This window comes from Xenopus tropicalis, chromosome 9, assembly GCF_000004195.4.
Source record: "Xenopus tropicalis strain Nigerian chromosome 9, UCB_Xtro_10.0, whole genome shotgun sequence".
Taxonomy (NCBI): Eukaryota; Metazoa; Chordata; class Amphibia; order Anura; family Pipidae; genus Xenopus; species Xenopus tropicalis.
Genome location: NC_030685.2, coordinates 42,510,790 through 42,538,778, shown reverse-complemented (window position 1 = coordinate 42,538,778; position 27,989 = coordinate 42,510,790). Strand labels below are relative to the sequence as shown.

At 38.9% G+C, this 27,989-nt stretch overlaps 1 protein-coding gene across 1 annotated transcript in view; it reads right to left on the bottom strand.

Moving 5' to 3' along the window:
• card11 (caspase recruitment domain family member 11) overlaps nucleotides 1–27,989 on the bottom strand; it is a 719,724-nt gene that overhangs the window by 337,498 nt on the left and 354,237 nt on the right. The window contains exon 15 of the mRNA XM_031893621.1: nucleotides 17,686–17,887. Coding sequence (XP_031749481.1) covers nucleotides 17,686–17,887 — 202 coding nt within the window. The remainder of the gene's footprint in view (nucleotides 1–17,685; nucleotides 17,888–27,989) is intronic.

Sequence of the window (27,989 nt, the reverse complement as noted above, 5' to 3'; positions counted from 1 at the left end):
AAAATCAAGTGTACCAACCTATCCAGCTCATGTGCCACCACAACCCCTTGTGAGTAGAGATTACAAGGGCACATCAGAAGACTTCAGAGTGAACTCTATGCCTCCTGCAATACAGCTCTCTTCAATTTCAAATACACAAGGACCTTCAGACGCCAGACCCTTGCCTGGACTGAACCCACCTGCAATACCTTTCCCTCCACCTATTGGCCAGCATCGGATACCAACCTTGATCCAAGATGGTGCACCATCAGTACTTCCTGTGGGTGTAAAAACCGAAAGCACTGACATTGCAGAGTTCAGCAAGTATATGATTCGGTGAGAGTTGATTGCTACCGGACTGTCTAGATTTGATGACCACCCAGAGAACTATAGGAGTTGGAGATCTACGTTTAAGACAGTAATCAAGAACTTGGATTTTGAACCCCAAGCAGAACTTGACTTACTAATAAAGTGGTTGGGGCGACAATCTTCAGAACAAGTAAAGAGACTCAAATCTGTCTACATTCATAACTTTGAAGCAGGCCTCGATGCTGCCTGGGAACGTTTGGAACAAGACTATGGGAGCCCAGAAGTCATTGAATCTGCCTTATTCCAGAGACTAAAAGACTTTCCTAAGATCTCTATTAAGGACGATCATAAGCTTAGAGACTTAGGTGACCTTCTTCTTGAACTTGAAATTGCTAAGTCAGATCCTAGTTTGCCAGGTCTTAGCTATTTAGACACTGCTCAGGGCGTAAATCCTATTGTAGCAAAGCTGCCTAATTATCTCCAGGGGAAGTGGACTAGCGTAGGATCAAAGTATAAATATGAACACCATTTCTCTTTCCCACCCTTTTCTTACTTTGCAGAGTTTGTGAGGAAGATCGCAAGATCCATGAATGACCCAAGCTTCTTGTATCCAGATACAACCATCCTTCCTTCAACTACTTCAAAGGGTATTGCCACCAACAGTAAATTCAAGGACTTAAGACATCCTATTGCTGTGAGAAAGACTGCAATCACATCCAATGTTTTGGCTACAGACACTAAATTACAAGATACCAAGGGGAGCAATCTTGATCAACAGTGTCCCATTCATGATGCACCACATTCTCTCTCCATATGTCGTGCATTCAGGGGCAAGCCTATCGAAGAACGCATGACATACCTCAAGGAGCATAATATCTGTTTCAAGTGTTGCACATCCTCCGATCATTTAGCCAGAGACTGTAAGAACGCCGTCAGATGTTCCCTGTGTAACAGTGCCAGGCATGTGGACGCTCTTCATTCAGACTCATTCAAAGGGAAACCTTTGCCTGGTAGCAACCCCAAGACTACATCAGATGATGGCGGGGAGAGAACTGAGCAAAATGCCAATGTTGTAACCACAAGATGTACAGAGGTGTGTGGAGAAGGGCTTCATAGCAAGTCTTGCAGCAAAATATGTCTCGTTAGGGTTTTCCCTGAAGGATGCCCACAAAATGCCATAAAAATGTATGCTATACTCGACGATCAGAGCAATCGCTCATTAGCCAGTACAGAATTCTTTGACTTATTCAAGATTCATGGAGAGACCTGGTCCTACACCTTGCAGACATGTGCAGGACAAGTCAGCACTTCTGGAAGAAGAGCCCATGGCTTCATAGTGGCATCAGAATATGAGAACATAGAGTTTCCTCTACCAACGCTAATCGAATGTGATCAGCTACCGAATAACAGAGAAGAGATCCCCACACCTGAGGTTGCACGTCATCACCCTCATTTGAATTACATTGCTGATTACATTCCATCACTTAACAAGGACGCGAAGATCATGATTCTTCTAGGGAGAGACATTCCCAGAGTTCATAAAATAAGACAGTTATGTAATGGTCCAGATGATGCTCCTCATGCCCAGAAACTCGATCTTGGATGGGTGATAATAGGAGAAGCCTGTCTAGATCGATCGTACAAGCACTTGGATGTAGCTTCCTACAAAACCAATGTGGAAGGATCAGAACGTACCTATCGGTTGATGAAATGTCCATTGTTCATGTGAAGGAAAGACTTGATTTCAAATCTGAAGCTCCATGTCAAGCACTCCAAGGTATTACCTGCAAGTTCACTTCTCACATGGACCTTGGTGAGTCAGTGTACCAGACTACTTGTGACGACAACAAGATTGCCCCTTCAGTCGAAGACAGGGAATTCATCAAGATTATGAATGAAGAGTTTGTCAAGGACAACTCCAACAGTTGGGTAGCTCCATTACCCTTCCGGTTACCAAGGCTTACTCTCCCTAACAATCGAGAACAAGCTTTAGCCAGATTTGCTGCACTTAAGAGAACCCTCCGCAGCAAGCCTGAGATGCAAGGAGTCACCTAATACATTAGACTTGAGAAAGCTAGTTAGCATTTTACTACATGCAATGTAATAGTATGTAGGAAAAATATTGTGTAGTGGTATCTCACGATACCAGGCGGGGAGTGTGCTGCCACGCAGCTTTTACTGCCTAGCAGTTCTTATTAAATGTTATTGTTATAATGTTATTTGGTATCATCCATTCACCCCTGCTGTTTCTTGCTAGATAGTTGCTCCCACCCTCCATTTTGTTGTTGTAACTGCCCTTTTTGTTAAGTGTGTTATGAAGAGACTGCAGTGTATGTAAGCTGTGTATCTTCATTAGAAATTTACCTATGGAAAAGTCTCTATGTTTATACCCTTGCTACCTTGAAGCATAAAGAAGCATTGGAAACACCTCTGGAGTCTTTATTCATTGAGTAAGCTATTTGTTAAGGTGATCATTCAACCTGCTGCACTCATCCTCACAGACCGGGTCTACACAGGGCTTGTGGCAGGTACAACCGATGCTGAGACAGAACAAGCAGGTTGGGAAGGATAGTGAGAGACAAAAAATGTAACCAGGTGATGGTCAGAGAAGGGGAAGGGGACACTGTTAAAATCAGAAAGGGACAGATTTTTAGTAAAGACTAAATCCAGAAAGTGGCCATCCTTATGAGTCGGAGCGTTTGTCCACTGCTGGAGTTTAAAGGAGGAGGTTAGGCGGAGAAAACGTGAGGGCCAGGGTTGCGAGGGATCATCAATGTGGGAGTTGAAATCCCCAAGGATGATTGCAGGGCCGTCAGTAGAGAGGAAAAAGGAGAGCCAGGTTTCAAAATCAGAGAGGAAGGTAGCAGGGGAGGAGGCTGATGGGGGCCTGTAAATGACAGCCACCCGTACAGAGAGAGGATGGAAGATTTGAAGTGCATGCACCTCAAATGAGTTAAAAGAAAAAGCTGGTGGAATAGGAATAGGTGCAAACTGACAATGGGAGGATAGGAGAATTCCAACTCCCCCACCACGCCCAGTGGTCCGGGGGGTGTGGGAGAAGGACAGACCGCCATGAGAGAGCGCAAGGAGATGAAATAATTTAGAGCAGAACAGATCGTGGATTAGTGTAGTTTTGTTAGTTAAGGAACGGACATTAAGAAGGGCACAGGAAAATGGAAGGCAGGAGGAGGGAAGAGTGGGAACCTGAATAAGGTTAGAAACAGCAGAGCGACAGGTTTTAGGCATGGGGACAGAAGGACGAGGACGGATATAAGTAGGTATGGAGCAGGGCCCGGGGTTTGGAGAGACATCCCCTGCAGCCAGCAGTAGTAGGAAGAGGAGTGAGAAGATGTGAGCAGAGGATTTGAAATTATTGCGCCTCCACATACGGACAGTAACCAGGGGACAGAGGTGATGTAAGTAGTTATAGAGGGTAAAAGAGCTGGAGTATGTAGATGGGAGCAGGGAGGAGGATATGTGTATGGAGTATGGACAGACAACAGGGGGGTTAAAGGAAGAGACAACCTTAGGGAGCACCAAGCATACAATCAACAGGAATGAAGTGAGTTTTGTCATTTTCAGGCGAAGTCCCAGATGGAGTATGTTCACTGCTGTCCAACTCTGTCTAACTCATTATAGTTTAAGTATACTTAAATTTGCTATACTTTAAGTTGCTATACTGCCGAGCTGCAACCCCCAGCCGAGCTGCTCCCAGAGTGATCCCAAGGAAATAGTTCAAGAGAATCACATGGTTCTACAAATACACCAAATACAAATTCACACCTATTGCCTGTTATCAGATAACGATTTACCTTTACACAGAGCCAGGAAATGTGATTACACTAGGGGTATGATAATGGAAGTCACTGATCAAAGCCAAGCAGTAAAAACAGATATAGGAAACATACATTTAAAATGAAACAGCAGTGGATAGGGGATTCAAAATCACTGAGAAGAAATCTAAAGATCTAGTGTCAAGCTACAGTAGTTTCAGACCTAATATTCTTTATATTGAGTACAAGCTCTCTTATTCTTTCTTTCAGAGAACGGCTAGTTTGACCAACATATTGTTTAAGACATTTTTTACACATAAGTAAATAAATCACATTTCTCCAATTGCAATTAATATATTGTTTAATAGTATATATTTTACCTGAAACTGAAGAAGCAAATGTTTTTGTAACCGATGCATCTAGTTGAACCACAATTAAACATGCCTTTTACTGTCAACCATGTAGAAGATAAAGATTCCCAGTATGTTCCTAGTATTCCCATAGCTAGGTGAAAGAGTATCCCTAAGGGTCTGTTGAGACACTCACTTATGACGGGTAAGTTCTGCATAAAGGGACACATAAAATCCCCCAGTGTCCCCTATAAAGACAACCCAAGGCAGGTGAGGTAGGAGATAAAGGTATATAAATATACTATATATATATGCAAGGTATAAAGTAGAATATAAAAGTCAAATATACCATCTTATAAAATCACAAGGATTAGACATGATAGTGCTGACTAGCTAAGACCCTACATGCACTTTGCTATTTGCACAGCTGGAACCACAGAGCACACAGACAGTTGTAAAAGGGGTATCATATACTTTTGTCATCCTCTATAAAAGGCTAAGATTTTCAGGATTTTGAGGGATCTTCTTGACACATTTCAGTTGCTGTTCTGTGTTGCTGAAAGCTTCCACAAGACTCTGTCTTTGATTAATGAATAAAGCATCAGTTATCCTGAGAACCTTGTCTCAGGGTCTTGTTGTATAGTAAGGTTCTGGTCGGTTAAAATTACCAACAGGTCTTAGAAAGCCTACTTACAAAGGTACATTTGCTACCCAAAATTTTATTTAGAATAGGATCAGTACAAAGAATAGCTGTATTTTTTTTCCAATTTGCTTAATTTTATTAAACTGTGAACTAAAAGTCCTAATACAGGATACAATCCTAAGGTCTATCTGTCCTCTATTAGAGGACAAGGGGCTTTTAACAGAATTATCAAATTTATCACTGACACTATACAGTGGAGGAAATAATTATTTGACCCCTCACTGATTTTGTAAGTTTGTCCAATGACAAAGAAATGAAAAGTCTCAGAACAGTATCATTTCAATGGTAGGTTTATTTTAACAGTGGCAGATAGCACATCAAAAGGAAAATCGAAAAAATAACTTTAAATAAAAGATAGCAACTGATTTGCATTTCATTGAGTGAAATAAGTTTTTGAACCCCTACCAACCATTAAGAGTTCTGGCTCCCACAGAGTGGTTAGACACTTCTACTCAATTAGTCAACCTCATTAAGGACACCTGTCTTAACTAGTCACCTGTATAAAAGACACCTGTCCACAGAATCAATCAATCAAGCAGACTCCAAACTCTCCAACATGGGAAAGACCAAAGAGCTGTCCAAGGATGTCAGAGACAAAATTGTAGACCTGCACAAGGCTGGAATGGGCTACAAAACCATTAGCAAGAAGCTGGGAGAGAAGGTGACAACTGTTGGTGCGATTGTTCGAAAATGGAAGGAGCACAAAATGACCATCAATCGACCTCGCTCTGGGGCTCCACGCAAGATCTCACCTCGTGGGGTGTCAATGATTCTGAGAAAGGTGAAAAAGCATCCTAGAACTACACGGGAGGAGTTAGTTAATGACCTCAAATTAGCAGGGACCACAGTCACCAAGAAAACCATTGGAAACACATTACACCGCAATGGATTAAAATCCTGCAGGGCTCGCAAGGTCCCCCTGCTCAAGAAGGCACATGTGCAGGTCCGTCTGAAGTTTGCCAATGAACACCTGAATGATTCTGTGAGTGACTGGGAGAAGGTGCTGTGGTCTGATGAGACCAAAATAGAGCTCTTTGGCATTAACTCAACTCGCTGTGTTTGGAGGAAGAAAAATGCTGCCTATGACCCCCAAAACACCGTCCCCACCGTCAAGCATGGGGGTGGAAACATTTTGCTTTGGGGGTGTTTTTCTGCTAAGGGCACAGGACAACTTATTCGCATTAACGGGAAAATGGACGGAGCCATGTATCGTGAAATCCTGAACGACAACCTCCTTCCCTCTGCCAGGAAACTGAAAATGGGTCGTGGATGGGTGTTCCAGCACGACAATGACCCAAAACATACAGCAAAGGCAACAAAGGAGTGGCTCAAGAAGAAGCACATTAAGGTCATGGAGTGGCCTAGTCAGTCTCCGGACCTTAATCCAATAGAAAACCTATGGAGGGAGCTCAAGCTCAGAGTTGAACAAAGACAGCCTCGAAACCTTAGGGATTTAGAGATGATCTGCAAAGAGGAGTGCACCAACATTCCTCCTAAAATGTGCGCAAACTTGGTCATCAATTACAAGAAACGTTTGACCTCTGTGCTTGCAAACAAGGGTTTTTCCACTAAGTATTAAGTCTTTTTTTGTTAGAGGGTTCAAAAACGTATTTCACTCAATGAAATGCAAATCAGTTGCTATCTTTTATTGAAAGTTATTTTTTCGATTTTCCTTTTGATGTGCTATCTGCCACTGTTAAAATAAACCTACCATTGAAATGATACTGTTCTGAGACTTTTCATTTCTTTGTCATTGGACAAACTTACAAAATCAGTGAGGGGTCAAATAATTATTTCCTCCACTGTATTTCCTTAATAAACACTCTCTTCATGGGGGGCGCTAGTGCGCAACATCCAAAATGGCCGCTCCGTGAACGAGCTCCGCACCAGCCAGGCACCATAACAGCGGGAAGCCCCGGCTATCACTGGATTTAACTCACTAGAGGCAGCGCAATCGATCCCCCTGGACGGCCTGCATCGATCGGTGCCAAAAGATTGCGACTCTTGAGCAGTTTGCCCAGCGCGCGGTCTCCAAGCATCCAAGTACGCAGTTTGGTTTGATACACACCAGACGCGCGGGAACCCTGCAGAGACATCATTCTACCCTACAGTACAGGACACCTTGGGCACGTTATCAAAGGGGATATATCATAAATATAACTCATCTGATAAACAGGATCATATATAAAACAAAATATTAAGACAGGTGGGAGAATTTAATAACCAGAGACTTTTCTTTACAAGTTTACTTAAGCACAGCAGATAAACAGTAGAACTTGGCTGTACATAACAGTTACTGTTAAAATTTACATTACTAACGGTCCAATACACAGGACCATCCACTATCAACAGACCCTATAGGATTCTACTGCACTGCAAGCTTAATAAACCAAGGGCATTTCAGACCCTTATACTATAAGCTATTAAGCCTATATAACAGCATATTGGCAACAAACTAAATTGGCTCTGATTAACCAAAGACTTTATTTTACTATACTGGGGAATCATAACCTTATATACAACCTTGGCACTTGACCTACATCTCTACAGCACCACTTGAGAACCAAGTCCCTTTCCAGGACCTAACATTAACAACTCCCCAGCATAACACATGAACGACAAACTATCCTAAAGAAGTATCTCTACAAAGAAGTACTTTGACTTAATACACACCTATACTACAATATCAATCGAAAATCAAGATCCTACCTGAGATCTACCATCAACGATCCTCCATAATAACACACAAGCGGTAAATTACCTTACCCAGGACTAATAAATACTCTCATGCTCCCATTTTAAGGAACTCTAACTTTGGAATCTGACTTTACCTTTATAATACCGGGCCGAAAACCAGGCCTACATCTTGGACCCACCATCAGCAACTATATACTAATTAAATGGGTAAACTACCTAAAACTCAACGTGGACCATGCCAGAAAACTTTGAATCCAGGAAGCCAATTGGACTACTTCCTATCCAGGCCTAACCGACAACCACCAGAGGAAGTAGAGATGCCTTTAGACTCTGAACTTACACAACATCAGGAGGTGGGACTATCACAAGACCCCCCAACTCCATCAACACACAAAGACCCAGACCTGATACACTGATTCCATACTTTACTTCGCTCTGAACTGGAAAAAACCTCAGAGGAAATCATGAGACCATACCTAGAGAAATACAAGAATTGGGCCAGAGAACAGACACATTGGAAAATAAAATGGATGGTGCAATCACTGTCCTGGACTGACACAAAGCGGAGATCCATAAACTTACCACACAAGTGTCTGACCTTAAAGAAAAACTGGAAGACCTGGAAAATAGATCTCGGAGATCTAATCTGAGAATACGAGGCCTCCCAGAAACATATAAAAACCTGGATCAAGTTATTACGGAATTATTTCAATTTATCGCTCCTGATATTCCTCCCTCATGTCTGGAAATGGATAGAGTTCATAGATCATTAGGCAAACCACCCCAATCTGGACTCCCACGGGACATAATTGCAAAACTTTTTTCAAACAAAGGAACTATTACTATGATCTGCCAGGGAAGCAGGCCAGATCACATATCAAGATCATCCAATACAGATCTTCACTGACCTAGCCCCCCAAACCATACAAAAAAGATGAACCTTTAAGCCAGCTTTAACAATTTTACAACAAGCAAACATCCGTTACCATTGGGAGATCCCTTTCTGACTGTTATTTACCTATAAAGGCTGACAATACTCCCCAGCCTCCTACGAAGACACCTGGCACACCCTACAGAGGATACAACTTGTTCCACGGGACCAACCATCTCCAATTCCTAAACAAAGCTCGTCCGGATCACCTGCCCTTACTCCAATATGGTCACGCAAGAAGACCAAAAATAAATAACCTTCACCAGCTCAATTCCCGAAACCAGATGGATAGCTAAATGCTGTTACCATAATTGTTTTCTTATCCTGGATGGCCAAAAGCCTCCCCACACCGTTTCACATACCACTATTCAAGCAAACATAAGTTCCTGGCTGCATTTGAGCCACCCCCAACCTTGGTCTTTAAGTCAAGCGTTTTACACGATTGATTGACTAACTAAAATAAGACCAAACTTAAAAGCATTTACTTTATATAGGATGCTATGTTTTCTTGCACTAATTTTTTTTTTCTATATTTCAGATGTTAAAAGTTTAACAATTTTCTCTATGTCATTGACGGTTGACCCAAACAAGTGCCTACGAGAGGATTTTCCCATTCTGATTCTGCGTCTCTGGGAGTCTATAATGGTTCTACTGACAAATATGGTAGTGAGTATAATATGTAATCGAATTATATTTTTCTCTGCATGGCCACACATCTAAAGGTTGTCTCACAGGGTACAGGGTACAGGGTCCTAACTCGCCCCATAAGCTCACTAAGACATACTTTGCCTACAAGAGACACATTTCTCCCAATCATCAAGCCCCAAATACCTCTCCCGCCATTTTCCTACCTTTTATTCCTCTTCTGGTCCAGATAAAACTAAAGGAGTCCTTATAGCCTTACGAAAAAATCTACCCTTGACGATCTCTCCACAGATTTGAGACGATCAAGGCCGATATCTCATTCTAATAGGGGAAATATTTGATTCCCCAATCACCATAGCTACATATTATGCACCCAACACTCAGCAAAACAATTTTTTTGAGCATCTCCTTCAAAAAATAGCTAACTGCCATTCTGGCCCCATTATATTGGCTGGAGATATACAAACTGGGACAAATCACATCCTAACATCCCACACCCAAAATTGACAACAGATTCCCTAACCCGATTAAAGAAAATGTTGCTCCGTCTCAATCTAATCGACTCTTGGAGGGAACTCCACCCACATTCAAAGGAATATACATTCTATTCAAACCCACATAGCACTTATTAACGAATAGACCACATATTAGTATCCCAAATATTAATTCCCAACAATTATGCAATCAATGCCCATATTCTGACCACCCCGTGGTCGGACCATTCCCCTACTACTCTTACGCTTACTAGCCTATGGCAGAGACCAACCGATTTTGACTGGCGTTTGAATGACTCTTTACTGAAAATCAAATCTAACTTCACCTCAATAAAACAAGCAGTAGAAAATTATTTCATAGAAAACCAAGGATCAGTTTCTTCCCCTATCACACTTTGGGAAGCCCACAAAACTGTAATAAGAGGAGAAATTATAAAAATAGCTTCTATAAAGAAAAAACAAACTAAACAGAAAATTAAAGAATTAGAACATCAACTACAGGACATAACAAGACAAGATCAAACTACACCTTCCCCATCCCTAAAAGCTACCATACACCATCTACGCACAGACCTAGATCTCCTCCTAACCCAAGCAACCGAGAAACAATTACAATGGACCAATCGGAGATTTTATACCCAAGGTAATAAGATAGGAACAATGCTAGCACGAAAATTAAATCAACCAACCTATCAAATTCCACCACCAACCACAATCCGTATGAGAACAGGACACCTAACAAGCAATCTCCAAAAAATATTACAAGAATTCTCTGTTTATTATTCTACTATATATTCCAAAACCAAACTATTTCCCTCAACAACTGCCAACAAACTCCCTTCTACACTACAGCTTCCCACATTGACTACTATGCAATCAGAATCATTAGATGCCTACATCTCACATGAAGAAGTAGCAAAAGCAATTAAAGACCTAAAAGTAGCTAAATCCCCAGGACCTGAGGGATTCTCAGGCCTCTACTACAAAAAACTGATTACCCTTTTAACTCCACATCTAAGAAATATGTTTAATGCAATCAGACTAGGAGAGACATGCAATGAGGAATCATTAAAAGCGCAACTGTCCTTTATACCAAAACCTCGGAAGGACCACTGCATGTGCAAACTACAGACCAATATCGGTAATGAATATTGATATTAAACTATTAACCAAAATTCACCTCTGATAATATAAGAAGAACCCTACAACTTATACACAACTTCCACACTACAAAACAACAGGGAATGTTATTATCTATTGACATCCTCTATCTCATGGGATTACTTATAATTTATACTGGAAAAATGGGGTATTGGACCTCACTTTATCACAATCCTAAAATCCCTGTACCGCTTCCCCAAAGCCATTCTGAAATGGGGCCCTTACCGAGGGAACCCGATCACAATAGAAAGGGGAACTAGACAGGGATGCCCCTTATCTCCTATTCTGTTCATCCTAGCAATTGAACATTTAGCCGAACTTATTAGACAAGATAAGAATATTACAGGACCCAAAATTGGACAACTGATGCACAAACAATGCCTCTATGCAGATGACATACTAATGACCATAACAAAACCATTAACCTCACTACCTAACTTAATTCAATTACTAGACACATTTGGGAACATATCAGGACAAACTATAAACCATAGCAAATCAGAAGCCTTAAATATAACCTTACCACAACATACCATCCAATTATTGAAACTAAACTTTGACTTTAAATGGCAAGATTCAACTATACACTATTTAGGAGTTAACATCCCATCTCACATACCAACCCTATATCAACACAACTACCCACAACTTTGGAAAAAGGTGGGAGAAGACCTACAATCAAACCTACAACCGGACAGTTTGCTGTCTTCCTGGTGCCAGGGTTCGGCATGTGGTTGATCGGGTTGACACATTATTGGGAGGGGCTGGGCATGACCCGGCTGTCTTTGTACATATCGGTACTAACGACAAAATGAACGGTAGGTGGGGGACCTTAAAGAGTGAGTTCAGGGATCTAGGCTCTAAGATTAAGAAAAGGTCCTCCAATGTCATTTTTTCGGAAATTTTGCCGGTGCCACGTGCAAGTTTAGGGAGACAGCGGGAGCTTAGGGAGCTAAATGCGTGGCTAAAGTCTTGGTGTAGGAAGGAAGGGTTTGGGTTCCTAGAGCACTGGGCTGACTTTTCCTTGGGGTACAATCTATACAGCCGTGACGGATTGCACCTCAATGGAAGGGGGTCTGCTGTGCTAGGGGAGAGAATGGTTAAGAGGTTGGAGGAGTGTTTAAACTAGACAAGGGGGGGTGGGTGAGCTAGAGTTCTATTGGAAATTTAGTGTAGACGGGGCAGGGGGATTAGCAAAGGGTTGTAGGGGAGGAGTGAGGGGGGCATATAGTTTATCAGATAAGGAGCTTCCGTTACAAGGAAAGCAGTCTCATAATTGCCTTAGCTCTAACTCTCTGTTAGCTAATGTAAACATCAGAGGGAGAAATAGTAATCTCCGCTGCATGCTGGCTAATGCGCGTAGTTTGTCGGATAAATTAGGGGAGCTGCAAGCTATTGCATGTATTGAAAATTATGATTTAACAGGTATCACTGAGACCTGGTGGGATGATAAATGCACTGGGCTGTGAATTTAAATGGTTATACACTTTTTAGGAGGGGCAGAGAGATTAAAAAGGGTGGAGGGGTTTGTCTTTACGTAAAGTCAGATTTAAAGCCATGTATTAAAGACATTACCAATGAAAACGTCGAATCTCTTTGGGTAGAAATTTCAGTAGGGCTGAAGGTCACAAAGAAAATGATCATTGGTGTATGCTATAAACCACCCCGTATAGATAAGGGGGATGAGGCCCAGCTATTGTTGCAAATGGAGGAGGCTTCAAAACTGGGTCAAGTTGTTATTATGGGGGACTTTAATTATCCGGACATTGACTGGAGTAATGGGGTGGCTAAGTCAGAAAAAGCTAGTAGGTTTGTAAATATGCTAAATGACAACTTTTTATTTCAGGCGGTTCAAGAACCCACTAGGAATGACTCTATTTTGGACCTGGTGATTTCTAATAATAATGAACTCATCTGTAACATTTGCGTGGGTGAGCATTTGGGGAACAGTGATCACAACATGGTCTCCTTTGAGATAATGCTGCAGAGACAGCTCTATAAGGGAGTAACTAAAACGCTCAATTTTAGACGTGCAGACTTTGCCAGTATAAGGGCATCTCTGCAATGTGTCAACTGGGAAAGGCTTTTCATGGGATTATACACAGAAGGAAAATGGAACATCTTTAAAACATTGCTTTGCAGGTATACACAACAGTATATCCCCCTTGTAAGCAAGGAGAGGCATCGCAAAGCAAAACCTTTATGGCTGAATAAAGGTGTTAGTGTCGAGGTTGGTAAGAAAAGACGTGCTTTTAGGGCATTCAAGTTAGCTGGGACAGCAGAAACTTTCATCAGGTACAAGGAAGCAAATAAAGCATGCAAAAAAGCTATCAAGCAAGCTAAAATAGAAATGGAAAGGGATATTGCAGCTAGGAGTAAAAAGAATCCAAAATTATTTTTTAATTATGTGAATAGTAAAAAAATGAAGCAAGAAGGGGTGGGAACCTTATTATCAAGGGGGGGGGAAAGTTGGTTGATGAGAACGGGGAAAAAGCAGAAATTTTGAACTCTTATTTTTCATCTGTCTATACATCTGAGGAGCCAGATAATGAAGGCTTCCCTTTTAATATGCCCAGTTCTAGTAATTTAGCTACTGACGCATGGGTCACTCGGGAGGAAATTCAAAAGAGACTTGAACATGTAAAGGTAAACAAAGGTCGAGGGCCGGATGGGATTCATCCCAGGGTATTAAATGAGCTGAGAGCTGTGATTGCCAAACCTCTTCACTTAATTTTTCAGGATTCATTGAGGTCTGGCATGGTGCTGAGAGACTGGCGGATTGCTAATGTGGTGCCGTTATTTAAAAAGGGATCCCGTTCTCAGCCTGAAAACTATAGGCCTGTTAGTCTGACATCAGTAGTAGGAAAACTTTTGGAAGGGGTAATAACGGATAGGGTACTTGAATACATTGCAGTTCACAATACTATTAGTTTGTGCCAGCATGGTTTTATGCGTAACAGATCTTGCCAGACTAATTTAGTCGCCTTTTATGAGGAGGTGAGTAGGAACCTCGATGCTGGAATGGCAGTTGATGTCATCTACTTGGACTTTGCTAAAGTGTGGTTATAAAGAAAGACTGGCCAAGTTGGGTCTGTTTACACTGGAGAAGAGGCGCTTAAGAGGTGACATGATAACTATGTATAAATATATAAGGGGATCATATAATAACCTTTCTAATGCTTAATTTACCAGTAGGTCCTTCCAACGGACACGAGGGCACCCACTCCGTTTAGAAGAAGGGAGGTTCCATTTAAATATTCGGAAAGGATTTTTTACAGTGAGAGCTGTGAAGTTCTGGAATTCCCTCCCCGGATCAGTCGTGCTGGCTGATACATTATATAACTTTAAGAAGGGGCTGGATGGATTCTTAGCAAGTGAGGGAATACAGGGTTATGGGAGATAGCTCTTAGTACTAGTTGATCCAGGGACTGGTTCGATTGCCATCTTGGAGTCAGGAAGGAATTTTTTCCCCTCTGCGGCAAATTAGAGAGGCTTCAGATGGGGTTTTTTGCCTTCCTCTGGATCAACTAGTAGTTAGGCAGGTTATATATAGGCATTATGGTTGAACTTGATGGACGTATGTCTTTTTTCAACCCAACTTACTATGTATGTTTGATACAGTACCTCACAGAAGGTTAATGATCAAATTAAGGAATATTGGCCTAGAACGTAATATTTGTAATTGGATAGAGAACTGGCTGAAGGATAGAGTACAAAGAGTGGTGGTAAATGGAACATTTTCTAATTGGACCAGTGTGGTTAGTGGAGTACCGCAGGGGTCAGTCCTTGGTCCTTTGCTTTTTAACTTGTTTATTAATGACCTGGAGGAGGGCATAGAGAGTACTGTTTCTATTTTTGCTGATGACACAAAATTGTGCAAAACTATAAGTTCCATGCAGGATGCTGCCGCTTTGCAGAGCGATTTGACAAAATTAGAAAACTGGGCAGCAAACTGGAAAATGAGGTTCAATGTTGATAAGTGCAAAGTTATGCACTTTGGTAGAAATAATATAAATGCGAACTATCTACTGAATGGTAGTGTGTTGGGGGTATCCTTAATGGAGAAGGATCTAGGGGTTTTTGTTGATAACAAGTTGTCTAATTCCAGGCAGTATCATTCTGTGGCTACTAAAGCAAATAAAGTGCTGTCTTGTATAAAAAAGGGCATTGACTCAAGGGATGAGAACATAATTTTGCCTCTTTATAGGTCCCTGGTAAGGCCTCACCTTGAGTATGCAGTGCAGTTTTGGGCTCCAGTCCTTAAGAAGGATATTAATGAGCTGGAGAGAGTACAGAGACATGCAACTAAACTGGTTAAGGGGATGGAAGATTTAAACTATGAGGTGAGACTGTCGAGGTTGAGGTTGCTTTCTCTGGAAAAGAGGCGCTTGCGAGGGGACATGATTACTCTGTACAAGTACATTAGAGGGGATTATAGGCAGATGGGGGATGTTCTTTTTTCCCATAAAAACAATCAACGCACCAGAGGTCACCCCTTTAAATTAGAGGAACGGAGCTTCCATTTGAAGCAGCGTAGGTGGTTTTTCACGGTGAGGGCAGTGAGGTTGTGGAATGCCCTTCCTAGAGATGTGATAATGGCAGATTCTGTTAATGCCTTTAAGAGGGGCTTGGATGAGTTCTTGAACAATCAGAATATCCAAGGCTATTGTGATACTAATATCTACAGTTAGTATTAGTGGTTGTATTTATAGTTTATGTATGTGAGTGTATAGATTGGTAGGTGTGGGTTAGGTGTGCTGGGTTTACTTGGATGGGTTGAACTTGATGGACATTGGTCTTTTTTCAACCCTATGTAACTATGTAACTATAGTTTTGAAGGATTTTAACTCTTTGTGTTTTAGCTTGGTTGCTGGAGCTAATGGGGTAGTACTCTTAAGGTATCATTATGGATACCATATTGTTTTTGTTGACTCTCTTCTTCACTTACAGAGCTAGTTTACTGTTTTCCTTTTAAATATTTAAAAACATATATCCCACTGATGCTTTAATTAATGTAATTTTATTGGTATTTTTTATGATTATTGAAATTTAGCAGTAGCTGCTGCATTTCCCACGCTAGGCTTATACTCGAGTCCAGTTTTCTTAGGTAAAATTATGTAACTCAGCTTATATTCGGATCGGCTTATCCTTAAGCATATACTGTAGTTTTGCACAATTTAGTAACATCAGAAAAAATAGAAAGAGTACTTTCTATGCCCACCTCCAGGTCATTGATAAACAAGTTAAAAAGCAAAGGACCCATTCGTACTCAATTAGAAAATATTACATAGTTATATAGGGCTGAAAAAAGACCAGAGTCCATCAAGTTCAACCCATCCAAGTAAACCCAAGCATGCACAACCTATACTTACCAATCTATACACTCACATACATAAACTATATATACAACCACCAATACTAACTGTAGATATTAGTATAACAATAGCCTTGGATGTTCAAAAACTTATCCAGGCATTAACAGAATCTGCCATTACCACATCTCTAGGAATGGCATTCCACAATCTCACTGCCCTCACCGTGAAAAACCACCTACGCTGCTTTAAATGGAAGCTCTGTTCCTCTAATCTAAAAGGGTGACCTCTAGATCGTTTTTATGGGAAAAAAGAACATCCCCTATCTGCCTATAATCCCCTCTAATGTACTTGTACAGAGTAATCATGTCCCCTCGCAAGTGCCTCTTTTCCAGAGAAAACAACCCCAACCTCGACAGTCTAACCTCATAGCTTAAATCTTCCATCCCATTTACCAGTTTAGTGGGTCATCTCTGCACTCTTTCCAGCTCATTAATATCCTTCTTAAGAACTGGAGCCCGAAACTGCACCGCATACTCAAGGCGAGGCCTTACCAGGGACCTATAAAGAGGCAAAATTATGTTCTCATCCCTTGAGTCAATGCCCTTTTTTATACAAGACAGCACTTTATTTGCTTTAGTAGCCACAGAATGATACTGCCTGGAAGTAGACAACTCCTAGATCCTTCTCCATTAAGGATACCCCCAACACACTACCATTCAGTAGATAGTTCTCGTTTATATTATTTGCATAACTTTGCACTTGTCAACATTGAACCTCATTTTCCAGTTTGCTGCCCAGTTTTCCAATTTTGTCAAATCGCTCTGCAAAGCGGCAGTATCCTGCATGGAACTTATAGTTTTGCACAATTTAGTGTCATCAGCAAAAATAGATACAGTACTCTCTATGCCTACCTCCAGGTCATTAATAAATAAGTTAAAAAGCAAAGGACCAAGGACTAATCCCTGCGGTACTCCACTAACCACACTGGTCCAATTATAAAATGTTCCATTTACCACCACTCTTTGTAATCTATCCTTCAGCCAGTTCTCTATCCAATTACAAATATTATGTTCTAGGCCAATATTCCTCAATTTGATCATTAACCTTCTGTGAGGTACAGTATCAAATGCTTTAGCAAAGTCCAAGTAGATGACATCAACTGCCATTCCAGCATCAAGGTTCATTTATCACCACTCTTTGTAATCTATCCTTTAGCCAGTTTTCTATTCAAGTACAAATATTATTTTCTAGGCCAATATTTCTCAATTTTTTAGTGTGAATGTTTCAGTGCTTCAGATAAGTTCTTATAAAATTATTAGTGCACTTACCAACAATAGCTGGAAACCCTCTTTTAGGGAAGCTTTTTCTGCACAAGAACCGGGTTTAACTCTGCTGATAAAAATGCCTCTTTCATTTCCTCCGACAATTGAAATTTCAGACATAAGATTATCTCCATTTAATGTAACATTTTGTAGAGTAGTATTACTGTTTCTGACATGTCCTGTTGATGTAATGGATGGGCGGAATGGTCTGAAAAAAGATAAAGCAATTTCATTTGAGATGTAATTTCTTTTGAATGTAAAATTGGACACATAAATCATTGTAACATGGTTTTACAAGTCTATATGAATAGACGTTCATTAATAAATATGTAAATATAGCATATACACCAAAGAGGAATCAATTGCTGTAAACTTCCACACCAATAATAGCACACCCCTGTTTATAAACAATTGGTGTGAAGGCTATAAATTATATCTATATCTAGTCCAAGGCAAATTGAGAATTTTACTGACAATTATTGAGATTTCATAACTGGTACACAATGAAGTTATTTTTTAAAGGAGAAGGAAAGTCATTTTGGCAATTTACTGCCAATAGATTTGCCACAACAGTGCCACCTAGAATGCTATATTTATTCTCCAGAAAGCATTACCATACCTGAGTAAAGAGCCCTAGAAGCTTTCTCCATTTAATTAAGAGAGTAGCTTCCTGTTTGCAGTCTAGCTGTTACAGCTCAGCTTACACATTCCTAAGGCAGGGGGAGGGAGTTCTTACCATTCTTTTTTTACCGTTTTTTTTTTTTTTTTGCTTTTAAAACATTTTATTGAAGTTTTGCAATAAACATGTAAGATGAATAATGCCAAATTATTTAAATATAGGTTGTACAACAATAGTCACATTCGACAGTTTGTCCTTCAAAAAGATAAGAAATGAAGAAAATTGAATACTTACAGAGAAACAAAATAAGTGATTTATATAGAGAAAAACAAAACAAAAACAAATTAACTAACTTTGCCCAGTGGATAAACTATAAAAAGAAAAGGAAAGAAAAGTTTCCTAGAGAGCAAAATCAAGTATAATTTTGCTTATATGTTTGTGAATGATTGAAATAAATCTATATATGCAGCATTTTATAAATCTGATCCTTATTACTTATATCTATAGCATTAAAGAAAAATGACCATGTCTTTTTAAAAGGAACCCTGGATTTAGGTTCACTTGTTTTTGCTTTGATGGCCTCTTGCCAGCTAAGCTGATTAAGATAAGAAATAATTTTTGTTATTGGAGGGGTTTCCTCTTTTAACCAATAATAAAATAATGCTTATTTAGAGGCAGCCATAAACAAAAATAATAATTGATCAATTTTTTGTGCTAAGGAGACTGATAAAATGCTTGATAACACCTCCTCTTTTTTAATGTGTAATAGAGCAAAACTAGGAGATAACTTTATATTTAAATTCAACCTGTGGTTCAAGAATCTTTCCACCATGTTCCAGAAGTTACCAATCTTCGGACAAGACCATAGGTAGTGGAATAAATTAACACCAGTTTTGTTACATTTGGGGCAATAAGAGTTTGTTTTAAAGCACTTATTACGAACAAAAAGTTTTCCATATCCTAAATGGACAAGTTTGAATTGCTGAATCCTCCAGCTTTCAGCAAAAATCAGATTGTTGAATTCATGCATAGACTTAACCAATTGTGAAGGGGATATAGAGTGTTGTAGATAAACAGACCATTTACCAGACACATTCTCTGAGGGATGATTATCTTGGGTAAAAAACATCCCAGAATGTACCAGAAAGTATGTTGATTTTTATATTATGTAGTTTGTCTTTAAATTCTAATATTGCCTCAGCCAGTCTATGTTTAGCGACCACAAAATTGTCTTTATTGTGAGTCACTAATAAACCACATTGGCAGGCTAAGTAAAAGTATTTATCAATTTCAAGTAACTCGAATTTTTCTTTAAACAATGGCCAGGGAATTAAAGAATAATTGTTTGGATCTAGTAGGTTGTTTATCAATATGATGTTTTTTTTTCTCAGATGTTAGTAAAAAGGAAGAAGACCTTAATGGGTCAGAGGTTTTCAATAGAAGTTTAACTGGCATGAAGGGAGTTTGAGAGTAACTGAAGCCATGTCTGGAGAATAGATATTTCCATACAAAAATAGTGTCCCGATATAGAGGATTTTAGTCCACCAAGTTTAGCAGGTCCCATTAATTTGGACAAAGCTATTTTTGATTTTTTTTCATTCCAAATAAATTTCACAAGTGCAGAATCTAGCTTTCTAATATCTGAATGTCTAATAAGTAAAGGTAAGTTGATTAAAGAATAAATCAGTTTAGGAAAGATAAAGATAACGTTTTGAAAAAGATCACCCTGCCTTTTAAATTTAATGGGGAATGCGTCCATTTTTTACACATTGAGATGATATTATTAATGGCAGGAATGATGTTCAAGGAATACAACTTATTTAAATCTATGGGAATAGTTAAGCCCAAATATTTGAGCTGTGTTTTTGGGGGTCTGCTTCTTTAAAAGAGAGTTAGATATAGAGCAAAATGGATTCATTATCTCAGTCTTGTCAACATTTACTTTATATCCTGAAAAGGACTGAAAATTCACAAGCATATCAAAAATGGCTTTAAGAGAGTTATTGAGATTTTTTTTTTAGCAGCAAGTCATCTGCAAATGCTAGTACCTTAAGTTGCTGCTTGTTAATAGTAATACCTTGGAAAGCCTTAGAAGAATTGAAAGCTCTAATTAATCGTTCTAAAGCTATATTAAATAGCAAGGGAGATAAGGGGCAGCCTTGTCTAGTCCCCTTAAAAAATTTTAAAGGTTTAGATTGGGCACCTCCTAAAATGACTTGAGTTTTGGGATTAGAGTAAAGATATTGAATGTAATGATAAAATGGGCCATTAATACCAAATAAATCCAAACAACTGAAAAGATGGTCCCAAATCAAATTATCGAAAGGTTTCTCAGCATCAGTATTAATTATGGAGCAAGGAATCTTATGTTTCTTGGTATAAAATTTTATATTAAGTAAAGCTCTTATGTTCTTAACCCCTGATCTATTTTTAATAAAACCGTTTTGATCTCTCGAGATAACAGAAGGAAGGATCAGGGACAATCTATCAGCCAAAATTTTTGATAATAACTTAATATCTTGATTTAATAGAGATATTGGCCTATAAGATGAGGGGAGAGAAAGATCTTTATCTTTTTTCAGTATAACTTTAAGGCTAGAAAGTTCACTAGAAGGAAGTTTTTTACCAGATAGAAGATTATCATTAAAAAGATTAGTTAGGAAAGGAGACATTTTGTCCTTCAGAAGTTTATAAAAAGTGGGGGGGAGGCCATCAGGACCACCCACTTTACTAGATTTTAAATTGTCAATGGCATAAGTAACTTCTTCAATTAAAATTGGTCCATTAAGATCTTTTAATTGTTCCAAAGAAATTTGGGGGATCTTGCAGTTAGTAAGAAACAATAGGGCTCATTCACTAAAGTGCGAAATAACGTGCGCTAAAAAATTTTATCGCGTCTAAATTTTCGCAACTTTTCGAACGATTCACTATAAGCATACTTGCGCTATTTTACGCACGATATTGCATGCGTTATTTAACTCGCGAAGATTATTTTCGTGCGGTATTTGCCGGTACATGCGCTAAATAACGTTCGCGTATAGTCGCCGCATATAAATAGCATAGAAATAGTGCATAGAAATTGTCACCGCATATAAATAGTGCATATAAATAGTAGCCACATATGAATAGTAGCATATAAATAGTAGATGCTTATAAATAGTAGCAGCTAGTGATGAGCAAATGTGTTCTGGTTATCTTTGGTGAAAAATTCACAAATCTTTCGAAAGATCCACGAAACGGCAAAAATGTTGTGCGGCCAAAAAATTTGTTGACCGCGACTATTATTCTTTGACGCCTGTGTAAATTTTTGGAAGTGCGGTGAATTTTTGCGTGGCGAATTTTTTTCATACGTTTTGCCATTGGCAGATTGTTTTGCGAAACGCATGAAAAAATTTGCCGCGGAAAAATTTGCCACAGGTCCAAAAATTCGCTGCAAATCCATGCCTGGCGAGACATTTCATCACTTGTAGCCGCATATAAATAGTCATGTGAAAAAACACACGCCATGTTAGCCATACACGCCAATACTTGCGGAAAATTACTGTATTAGAAATGACCATTTTGCTGCAAACTGGAGGCTACATCACTCAAGGGGAAACACATACTTGAATAAATAACACTGCAAAGTCCATATTTTATTGCCAAAAGCTCATTTACTTTTTTTTTCTATAATTATCGCCTGCCTGAAGTAGGTGTTAATTTTCACATAGACCAATGCGATATTTAGCACGCCTAAGTGTTTGTGAATCATGCGATCGTATTCTTTTCAGCACGAAAATTAACGCATGCGTTAAAACTACTGCATGCGGTCGCGCGAAAAATAACGCATGCGATATGGCGACTTAACACATGCGATAATACTATAGTGAATCGCGCGCTAATTATCACGTCTACTTTAACACAAAAAAGCGTGCGATAAAATTTATCTCACTTTAGTGAATCAGCCCTAATGTCTTTGTCTCAGAGTTGTTATGAGTGTTATGTGACTATAGCTTTTCATTGTCATTTTTGAATATATCAGCTATTTATTTTATTGGGATCATTAGTTAATACATTGTTTTTATCTTTAATTCTAATTAGTTTAGTATGTCTATCATGTAATTTTGTTAGATTTAAAAGCATATAATTAGCTTTGTTATTTAAATTACTATATTTAGCATGTAAATATGAAGCAAAAAAGGTGTTTCTAAAGTCAATCCAGGCCTTGAGGTCTTCAGTAACTTTTTTGTATTTTAAAGCATTTTCCAAAGAGGGAAATTGTTTAAGGCAAATATATAAATCTTTTTGCCTTTTACTTAAGTTTAGAAAGTTTTTTTCTACCTTACGATAATAATGAGACCTAAAAGATAAATTCTCTCCCCTAATCACAAATTTCCAAGTTTCCCAAAACAATGGGAGATTATCTAAATGGTCTTTATTATTGAAGCATTTTGATGAAGTCAGGGTTATCTTTCAAAGGACTAGGGAAGGACCAAGAAACAAAACTTTTAGATGTTGTTGAATTGGAGAACTGGATAGAAACTGGTGCATGGTCAGATATATCAATGTTACCTATATCAGCTCTTATAATTTTACAAAATATAATCTATTCTAGTTCCTATATTGTGGGGAGAGGAGAAAAAGTAAAGTCTTTCTCTGTTGGATGGAAAATTCTCCAAGTATCATTTAGGCCAGTGTCTTTAAAGAATTCATGTAAAAGTTTAGATTTTTTTAAATGATCTTTAAATTTCCAGTCAGTTCTGTCAAGGGACCATAAATAAGATTCATTTAAGTCACCTGCTAAAATTAGATTAGTATGGGGAAGCGAAGAAATTTGTTGTTTAAGCCAGGAGAAGTATTCATTTTTGCCATTATTTGGAGCATAAGCAGAACATAAGTGCCATGGAGTATCATTAATAAGTACCTCTACGTAAATATATCGGCCTTGCTCATCTTTGACTGATTGTAGTATAGCTACATTAAGTTTGTGGTGAAACAGGATAGCTACACCACATTTTTTATTAACTGCTGGAGAAAAAACAACTTCTCTTACCCATCCCTTTTTTAACTTTTCGTTATCTGATTCATTCTGGTGGGTCTCTTGTAAAAAAGCTACATCACATTTAAAGCTTTTTAATTTTTGTGAAATACTTTTCCTTTTTATATGATGATTTAATCCATTGACATTCCAGGAAACTATGTTCAGTGGTAAAGACTTATGTTGTAATTATATCAGAAAAGATGAGCAAGAGCAGAATTTGATACTTTAACATACTTGTAATAACATCCACTAGGCAAAAATATTCAACAATATTAACAATTAATGCGAATAGCATAAAAATATTAGGTAGATAAAATAATAAGCTACAAAGGCATAACAATTTTAAACAATACAATCTAATCATACGTAACTTCCTTTTTTCCTAAAGGATAAAGGTCTGAATACTCTCTCTAAGAGAAGAGTTATCAGGGAGAAAAGCATCCCCTTGTGGGTCAGACACAATTAAGCATGGCTGCTCATGTTTCAAATAACATTTCATCTTTGCTGATATGTGAGGGGTTAATTCCCCTGGTAGGATGAGGTGACTTTGATCTTGATCTGGAATTGGAGTGAGTTTGTAGTGTAGTAGGCTTCAGCTCTTCGAAAATCTTAGAATGGCGTGGTTTATCATATTTGCGGGTTTTCTGGCTATTAGAGTGGATTTTAGTTGTATTGTCCAAGTTTTGGTTACTTCCTTTCTTTCCAGATAATTGACAAAAGTGGATGCTTCTAAAGGATCATTAAAGATCCTTGTACCAGAAGGCAAGAAGATTTTGAGTTTTGCAGGGTACATTAGAGAAAAGTTGATGTTGCGGTTTATCAGTGCTTGGCAGACCTTTGAGAATTCTTTACGTTTTTGAGAAAGGAAGAGAATAATCCTGAAAAATAAGGATTCTTTTTCCTTCTAAATCTAGCATTTTCACTTTTTTGTATGCTTGAAACAATCGATTCTTTGACAATTCTTTGACAATTACAACTCTTGGTCTTGAATGTCTTTTAATGGACCAATCCTGTGTAATCTTTCAATCTTGAAATTGCCACATTCTGGAGGAAGTTCAAGTTTATGAGGAATTGTTTTGGAGACAAGATTATACAGAGAATCATTCTGGAAAGACTCTGGTATGCCGATAAATCTAAGATTGTTTCTTCTTGATCTGTTTTCCAGATCGTCTAGTTTCAGTTTTAATTCTTGTGCCTGTTTTTCCAAGGGATCCAACCTAGACTGCAAGTTCAGTGTATCATTCTGAATTTGAGAAACTGTTAAATCAAATTCATCAAGACGTTTTTCATGGTTGATGAGTTGTTCAAAGATGTTGATCACAAAACAAAAACTGTAGTACTGTGTTAGCCAGTGTCAAAAATAATAATAAAAAATCAAGAAAACACAAATACAAGAGTATTGTAGAAATGATACCTATATTGGCTAACAATAAAAATACATTGCAAGCTTTCCAAGCTCTAAGGCCTGTTCATCAGGCAAAATGCAAATGAGAACTGAAATGGCACAACATTTATACTGTTAGATCAGAGAGAAGTGTTTACAAGCAATAAATTAGGAAGTTACAGATAGATAGAGATAACTTGTGAAGATAGTGAAAGTAATTAAGGTTTATTAGGGTGGGTTGTAAATAGTCCAGGGGTCTGGATTCAGTCAGATCAGATAGTGTGACATGAAACCTGACCCCAAATTAAGGCCCTGTCTTAATGTGTTGAATAACTCCATACATTTGAATTCGTAGATCTCCCTTTCTCGTTCAGATCCAAAGTTCCCTTTCAGAATTAACTCCTTCATGTCCTGAAGCCTGTGGTCCTGATTGCAGAAGTGTTGTCCCACTGGTGTATCACATGCTTTGGTCTTGATTTTATGTCTGTGATGGTTCATCCTTGTGCGCAGTTTTTGCCCTGTTTCTCCAATGTACATTCCTCCTGTAGGGCACTTAGTACATATGATCAAGTACACCACATTGGAGGAAGCACATGAATAGCAGTCCTGAATGGTGTAGACTTCAGAACTGTATGCTTCAGAACTGCAGAAAGGCTTCGAAATCACCTTATCAAAACATCCTACATTATGCTTCAGAACTGCAGAAAGGATTCGAAATTACCTTATCAAAACATCCTACAATAACAAGAAGAACATTCAAGATGAAATCATTCTATTGAATGGTAATCCATATGGACCGATTGCAGACAACATCAAACAGGCACTGCAACAATTTTACAAAAGTCTACAATATCATCTGATCCAAAACAAAAGAATGAAACTGGACAGACTGAGACTAAAGGCAGGCTTGACTCTGGACCCACCAAGGAAACAAAATACGCTGTCCAACACTGACTGCTCCGTGATTAACCTCTCCAAATATAAACCTAGTGCAGTGGAATTCAAAGTACTCTCAAAAGGACTGACATTCTGCCCTACAAAAAGCCTTGAGAAAACAGAGCTCTGCAGTGACATGGAGGAATTTTTCCGGAGATTACGACTCAAAGAATTCTTCCATGATAGACCAAATATAACACCAGAGGACAACCCAGAGAATCATTTAATCAAAACAAAAAAGAAGAGCAACTGGACCCCACAACCAGGACAAAACCCGAAACTGGACCAATACATTGATTGCTTCAGAAACAGAGTTAGATCTAATATTCTGGCCAAACAAAGGAATTTGACTTACAATATCAGTATCCAGGAGAAACGGGCTATACGGGCTTTGAAAACCAACAAAGACTTGATAATAAAACCAGCTGATAAAGGGGGTGCCGTGGTAATAATGGACACTACCAATTACATAAAAGAAGCCAATAGACAATTGTCTAACACCACATATTATGAAAGGCTGGAAGAGGATCCAACTCATAAATATACAAAGAAACTTCTTCTTTCTCCCCCCCACAGACACACTTAATGGATTTGATGCCAGTTAACCCCAGAATTGGTACTTTTTACATGTTACCCAAAATACATAAGGAAGGCAACCCAGGACGACCCATCATCTCTGGTATTGGAACATTAACCGAGGGCATATCTGGCTGGGTAGAAAACATTCTGAAGCCAATTGTCAAGAGAACACCCAGTTTATAAAGGACACTACTGACCTTTTAAACAAACTGGCTACCATAGGTCCACTTCCAGAGGGCACCATCCTAGCTACCATGGATGTGGAGTCTCTTTATACCAACATCCCACATGAAGATGGTATTGCAGCCTGCCAGTATTTCCTTGAAAAATCTCATATGTCCACAATGCCAACTCTACAACTAATCAGATTTATACTAACACACAACTACTTCTCATTGGGAGATGCCATATACCTCCAACTGATGGGAAGTGCTAATACATCCTGTGCAAAGATCAAATTGCAATACCGAATACACAAAAAGTCTACACCATTTAGGACTGCTATTCATGTGCATCCTCCAATGTGGTGTACTTGACTTGGACTACAGGAGGAATGTACATTGGAGAAACAGGGCAAAAACTGCGCACAAGGATGAACCATCACAGACATAAGATCAAGACCAAAGCGTGTGATACACCAGTGGGACAAAACTTCTGCAATCAGGACCACAGGCTTCAGGACATGAAGGTGTTAATTCTAAAAGGGAACTTTGGATCTGAACGAGAAAGGAAGATCTATGAATTTAAATGTATGGAGTTATTCAACACATTAAGACAGGGCCTTAATTTGGGGGTCAGGTTTCATGTCACACTATCTGATCTGACTGAATCCAGACCCCTGGACTATTTACAACCCACCCTAATAAACCTTAGTTACTTTCACTATCTTCACAAGTTATCTCTATCTATCTGTAACTTCCTAATTTATTGTATGTATGTATGTATGTATATTTTTATTTATAAAGCGCTGCTTATGTACGCAGCGCTGTACAGTAGAATACATTAATACAAACAGGGGGTTAATAAGATAATAGATAAATACAAAGTATAACAATAAATACAAATAAATACAAGATACAGTTACAGTTGCAATAAATTAAGAGTCAAAGACACAAGAGGATGGAGGTCCCTGCCCCGTAGAGCTTACAATCTATATTATTGCTTGTAAACACTTCTCTCTGATCTAACAGTATAAATGTTGTGCCATTTCAGTTCTCATTTGAATTTTGCCTGATGAAGGGGCCTTAGAACTCCGAAAGCTTGCGATGTATTTTTATTGTTAGCCAATATAGGTATCATTTCTACAATACTCTTGTATTTGTGTTTTGTTGTTCTTTTATTATTATCAAAGATGTTGGTAATGTTTATTTGTAATTTATCAATAGCTTTTTCAATAGTAACATTCTTACCATTCTAATGGGAGAGGGGAGAGAGGAGAGAACTACGCAGACTCTGTCCACATGAATTAAGAATTTTCTGAGAGAGGAAGTCAGATACCCACCCAGATAACAACATTATTTGGGGATGTTGACTCTCCACCACATATATAATTTTCCCAGTAGGGTAATAGCTTGGAGCCCCTCTGCATCTTTAGGTTATGCACTAGCACTCAGGCATCTGAAGGGGTAGGGGGAAACAAGTGAGTTTTTTACCTGTGTAAGATACTCCAACTAATACTCCTAAAACTCTTCCCCCCGGGGTTCTCAACACATTTAGCAGCATGACTGAATTCCTCACATACACCACTGACTAGCTATACAATTCAGTCCCTA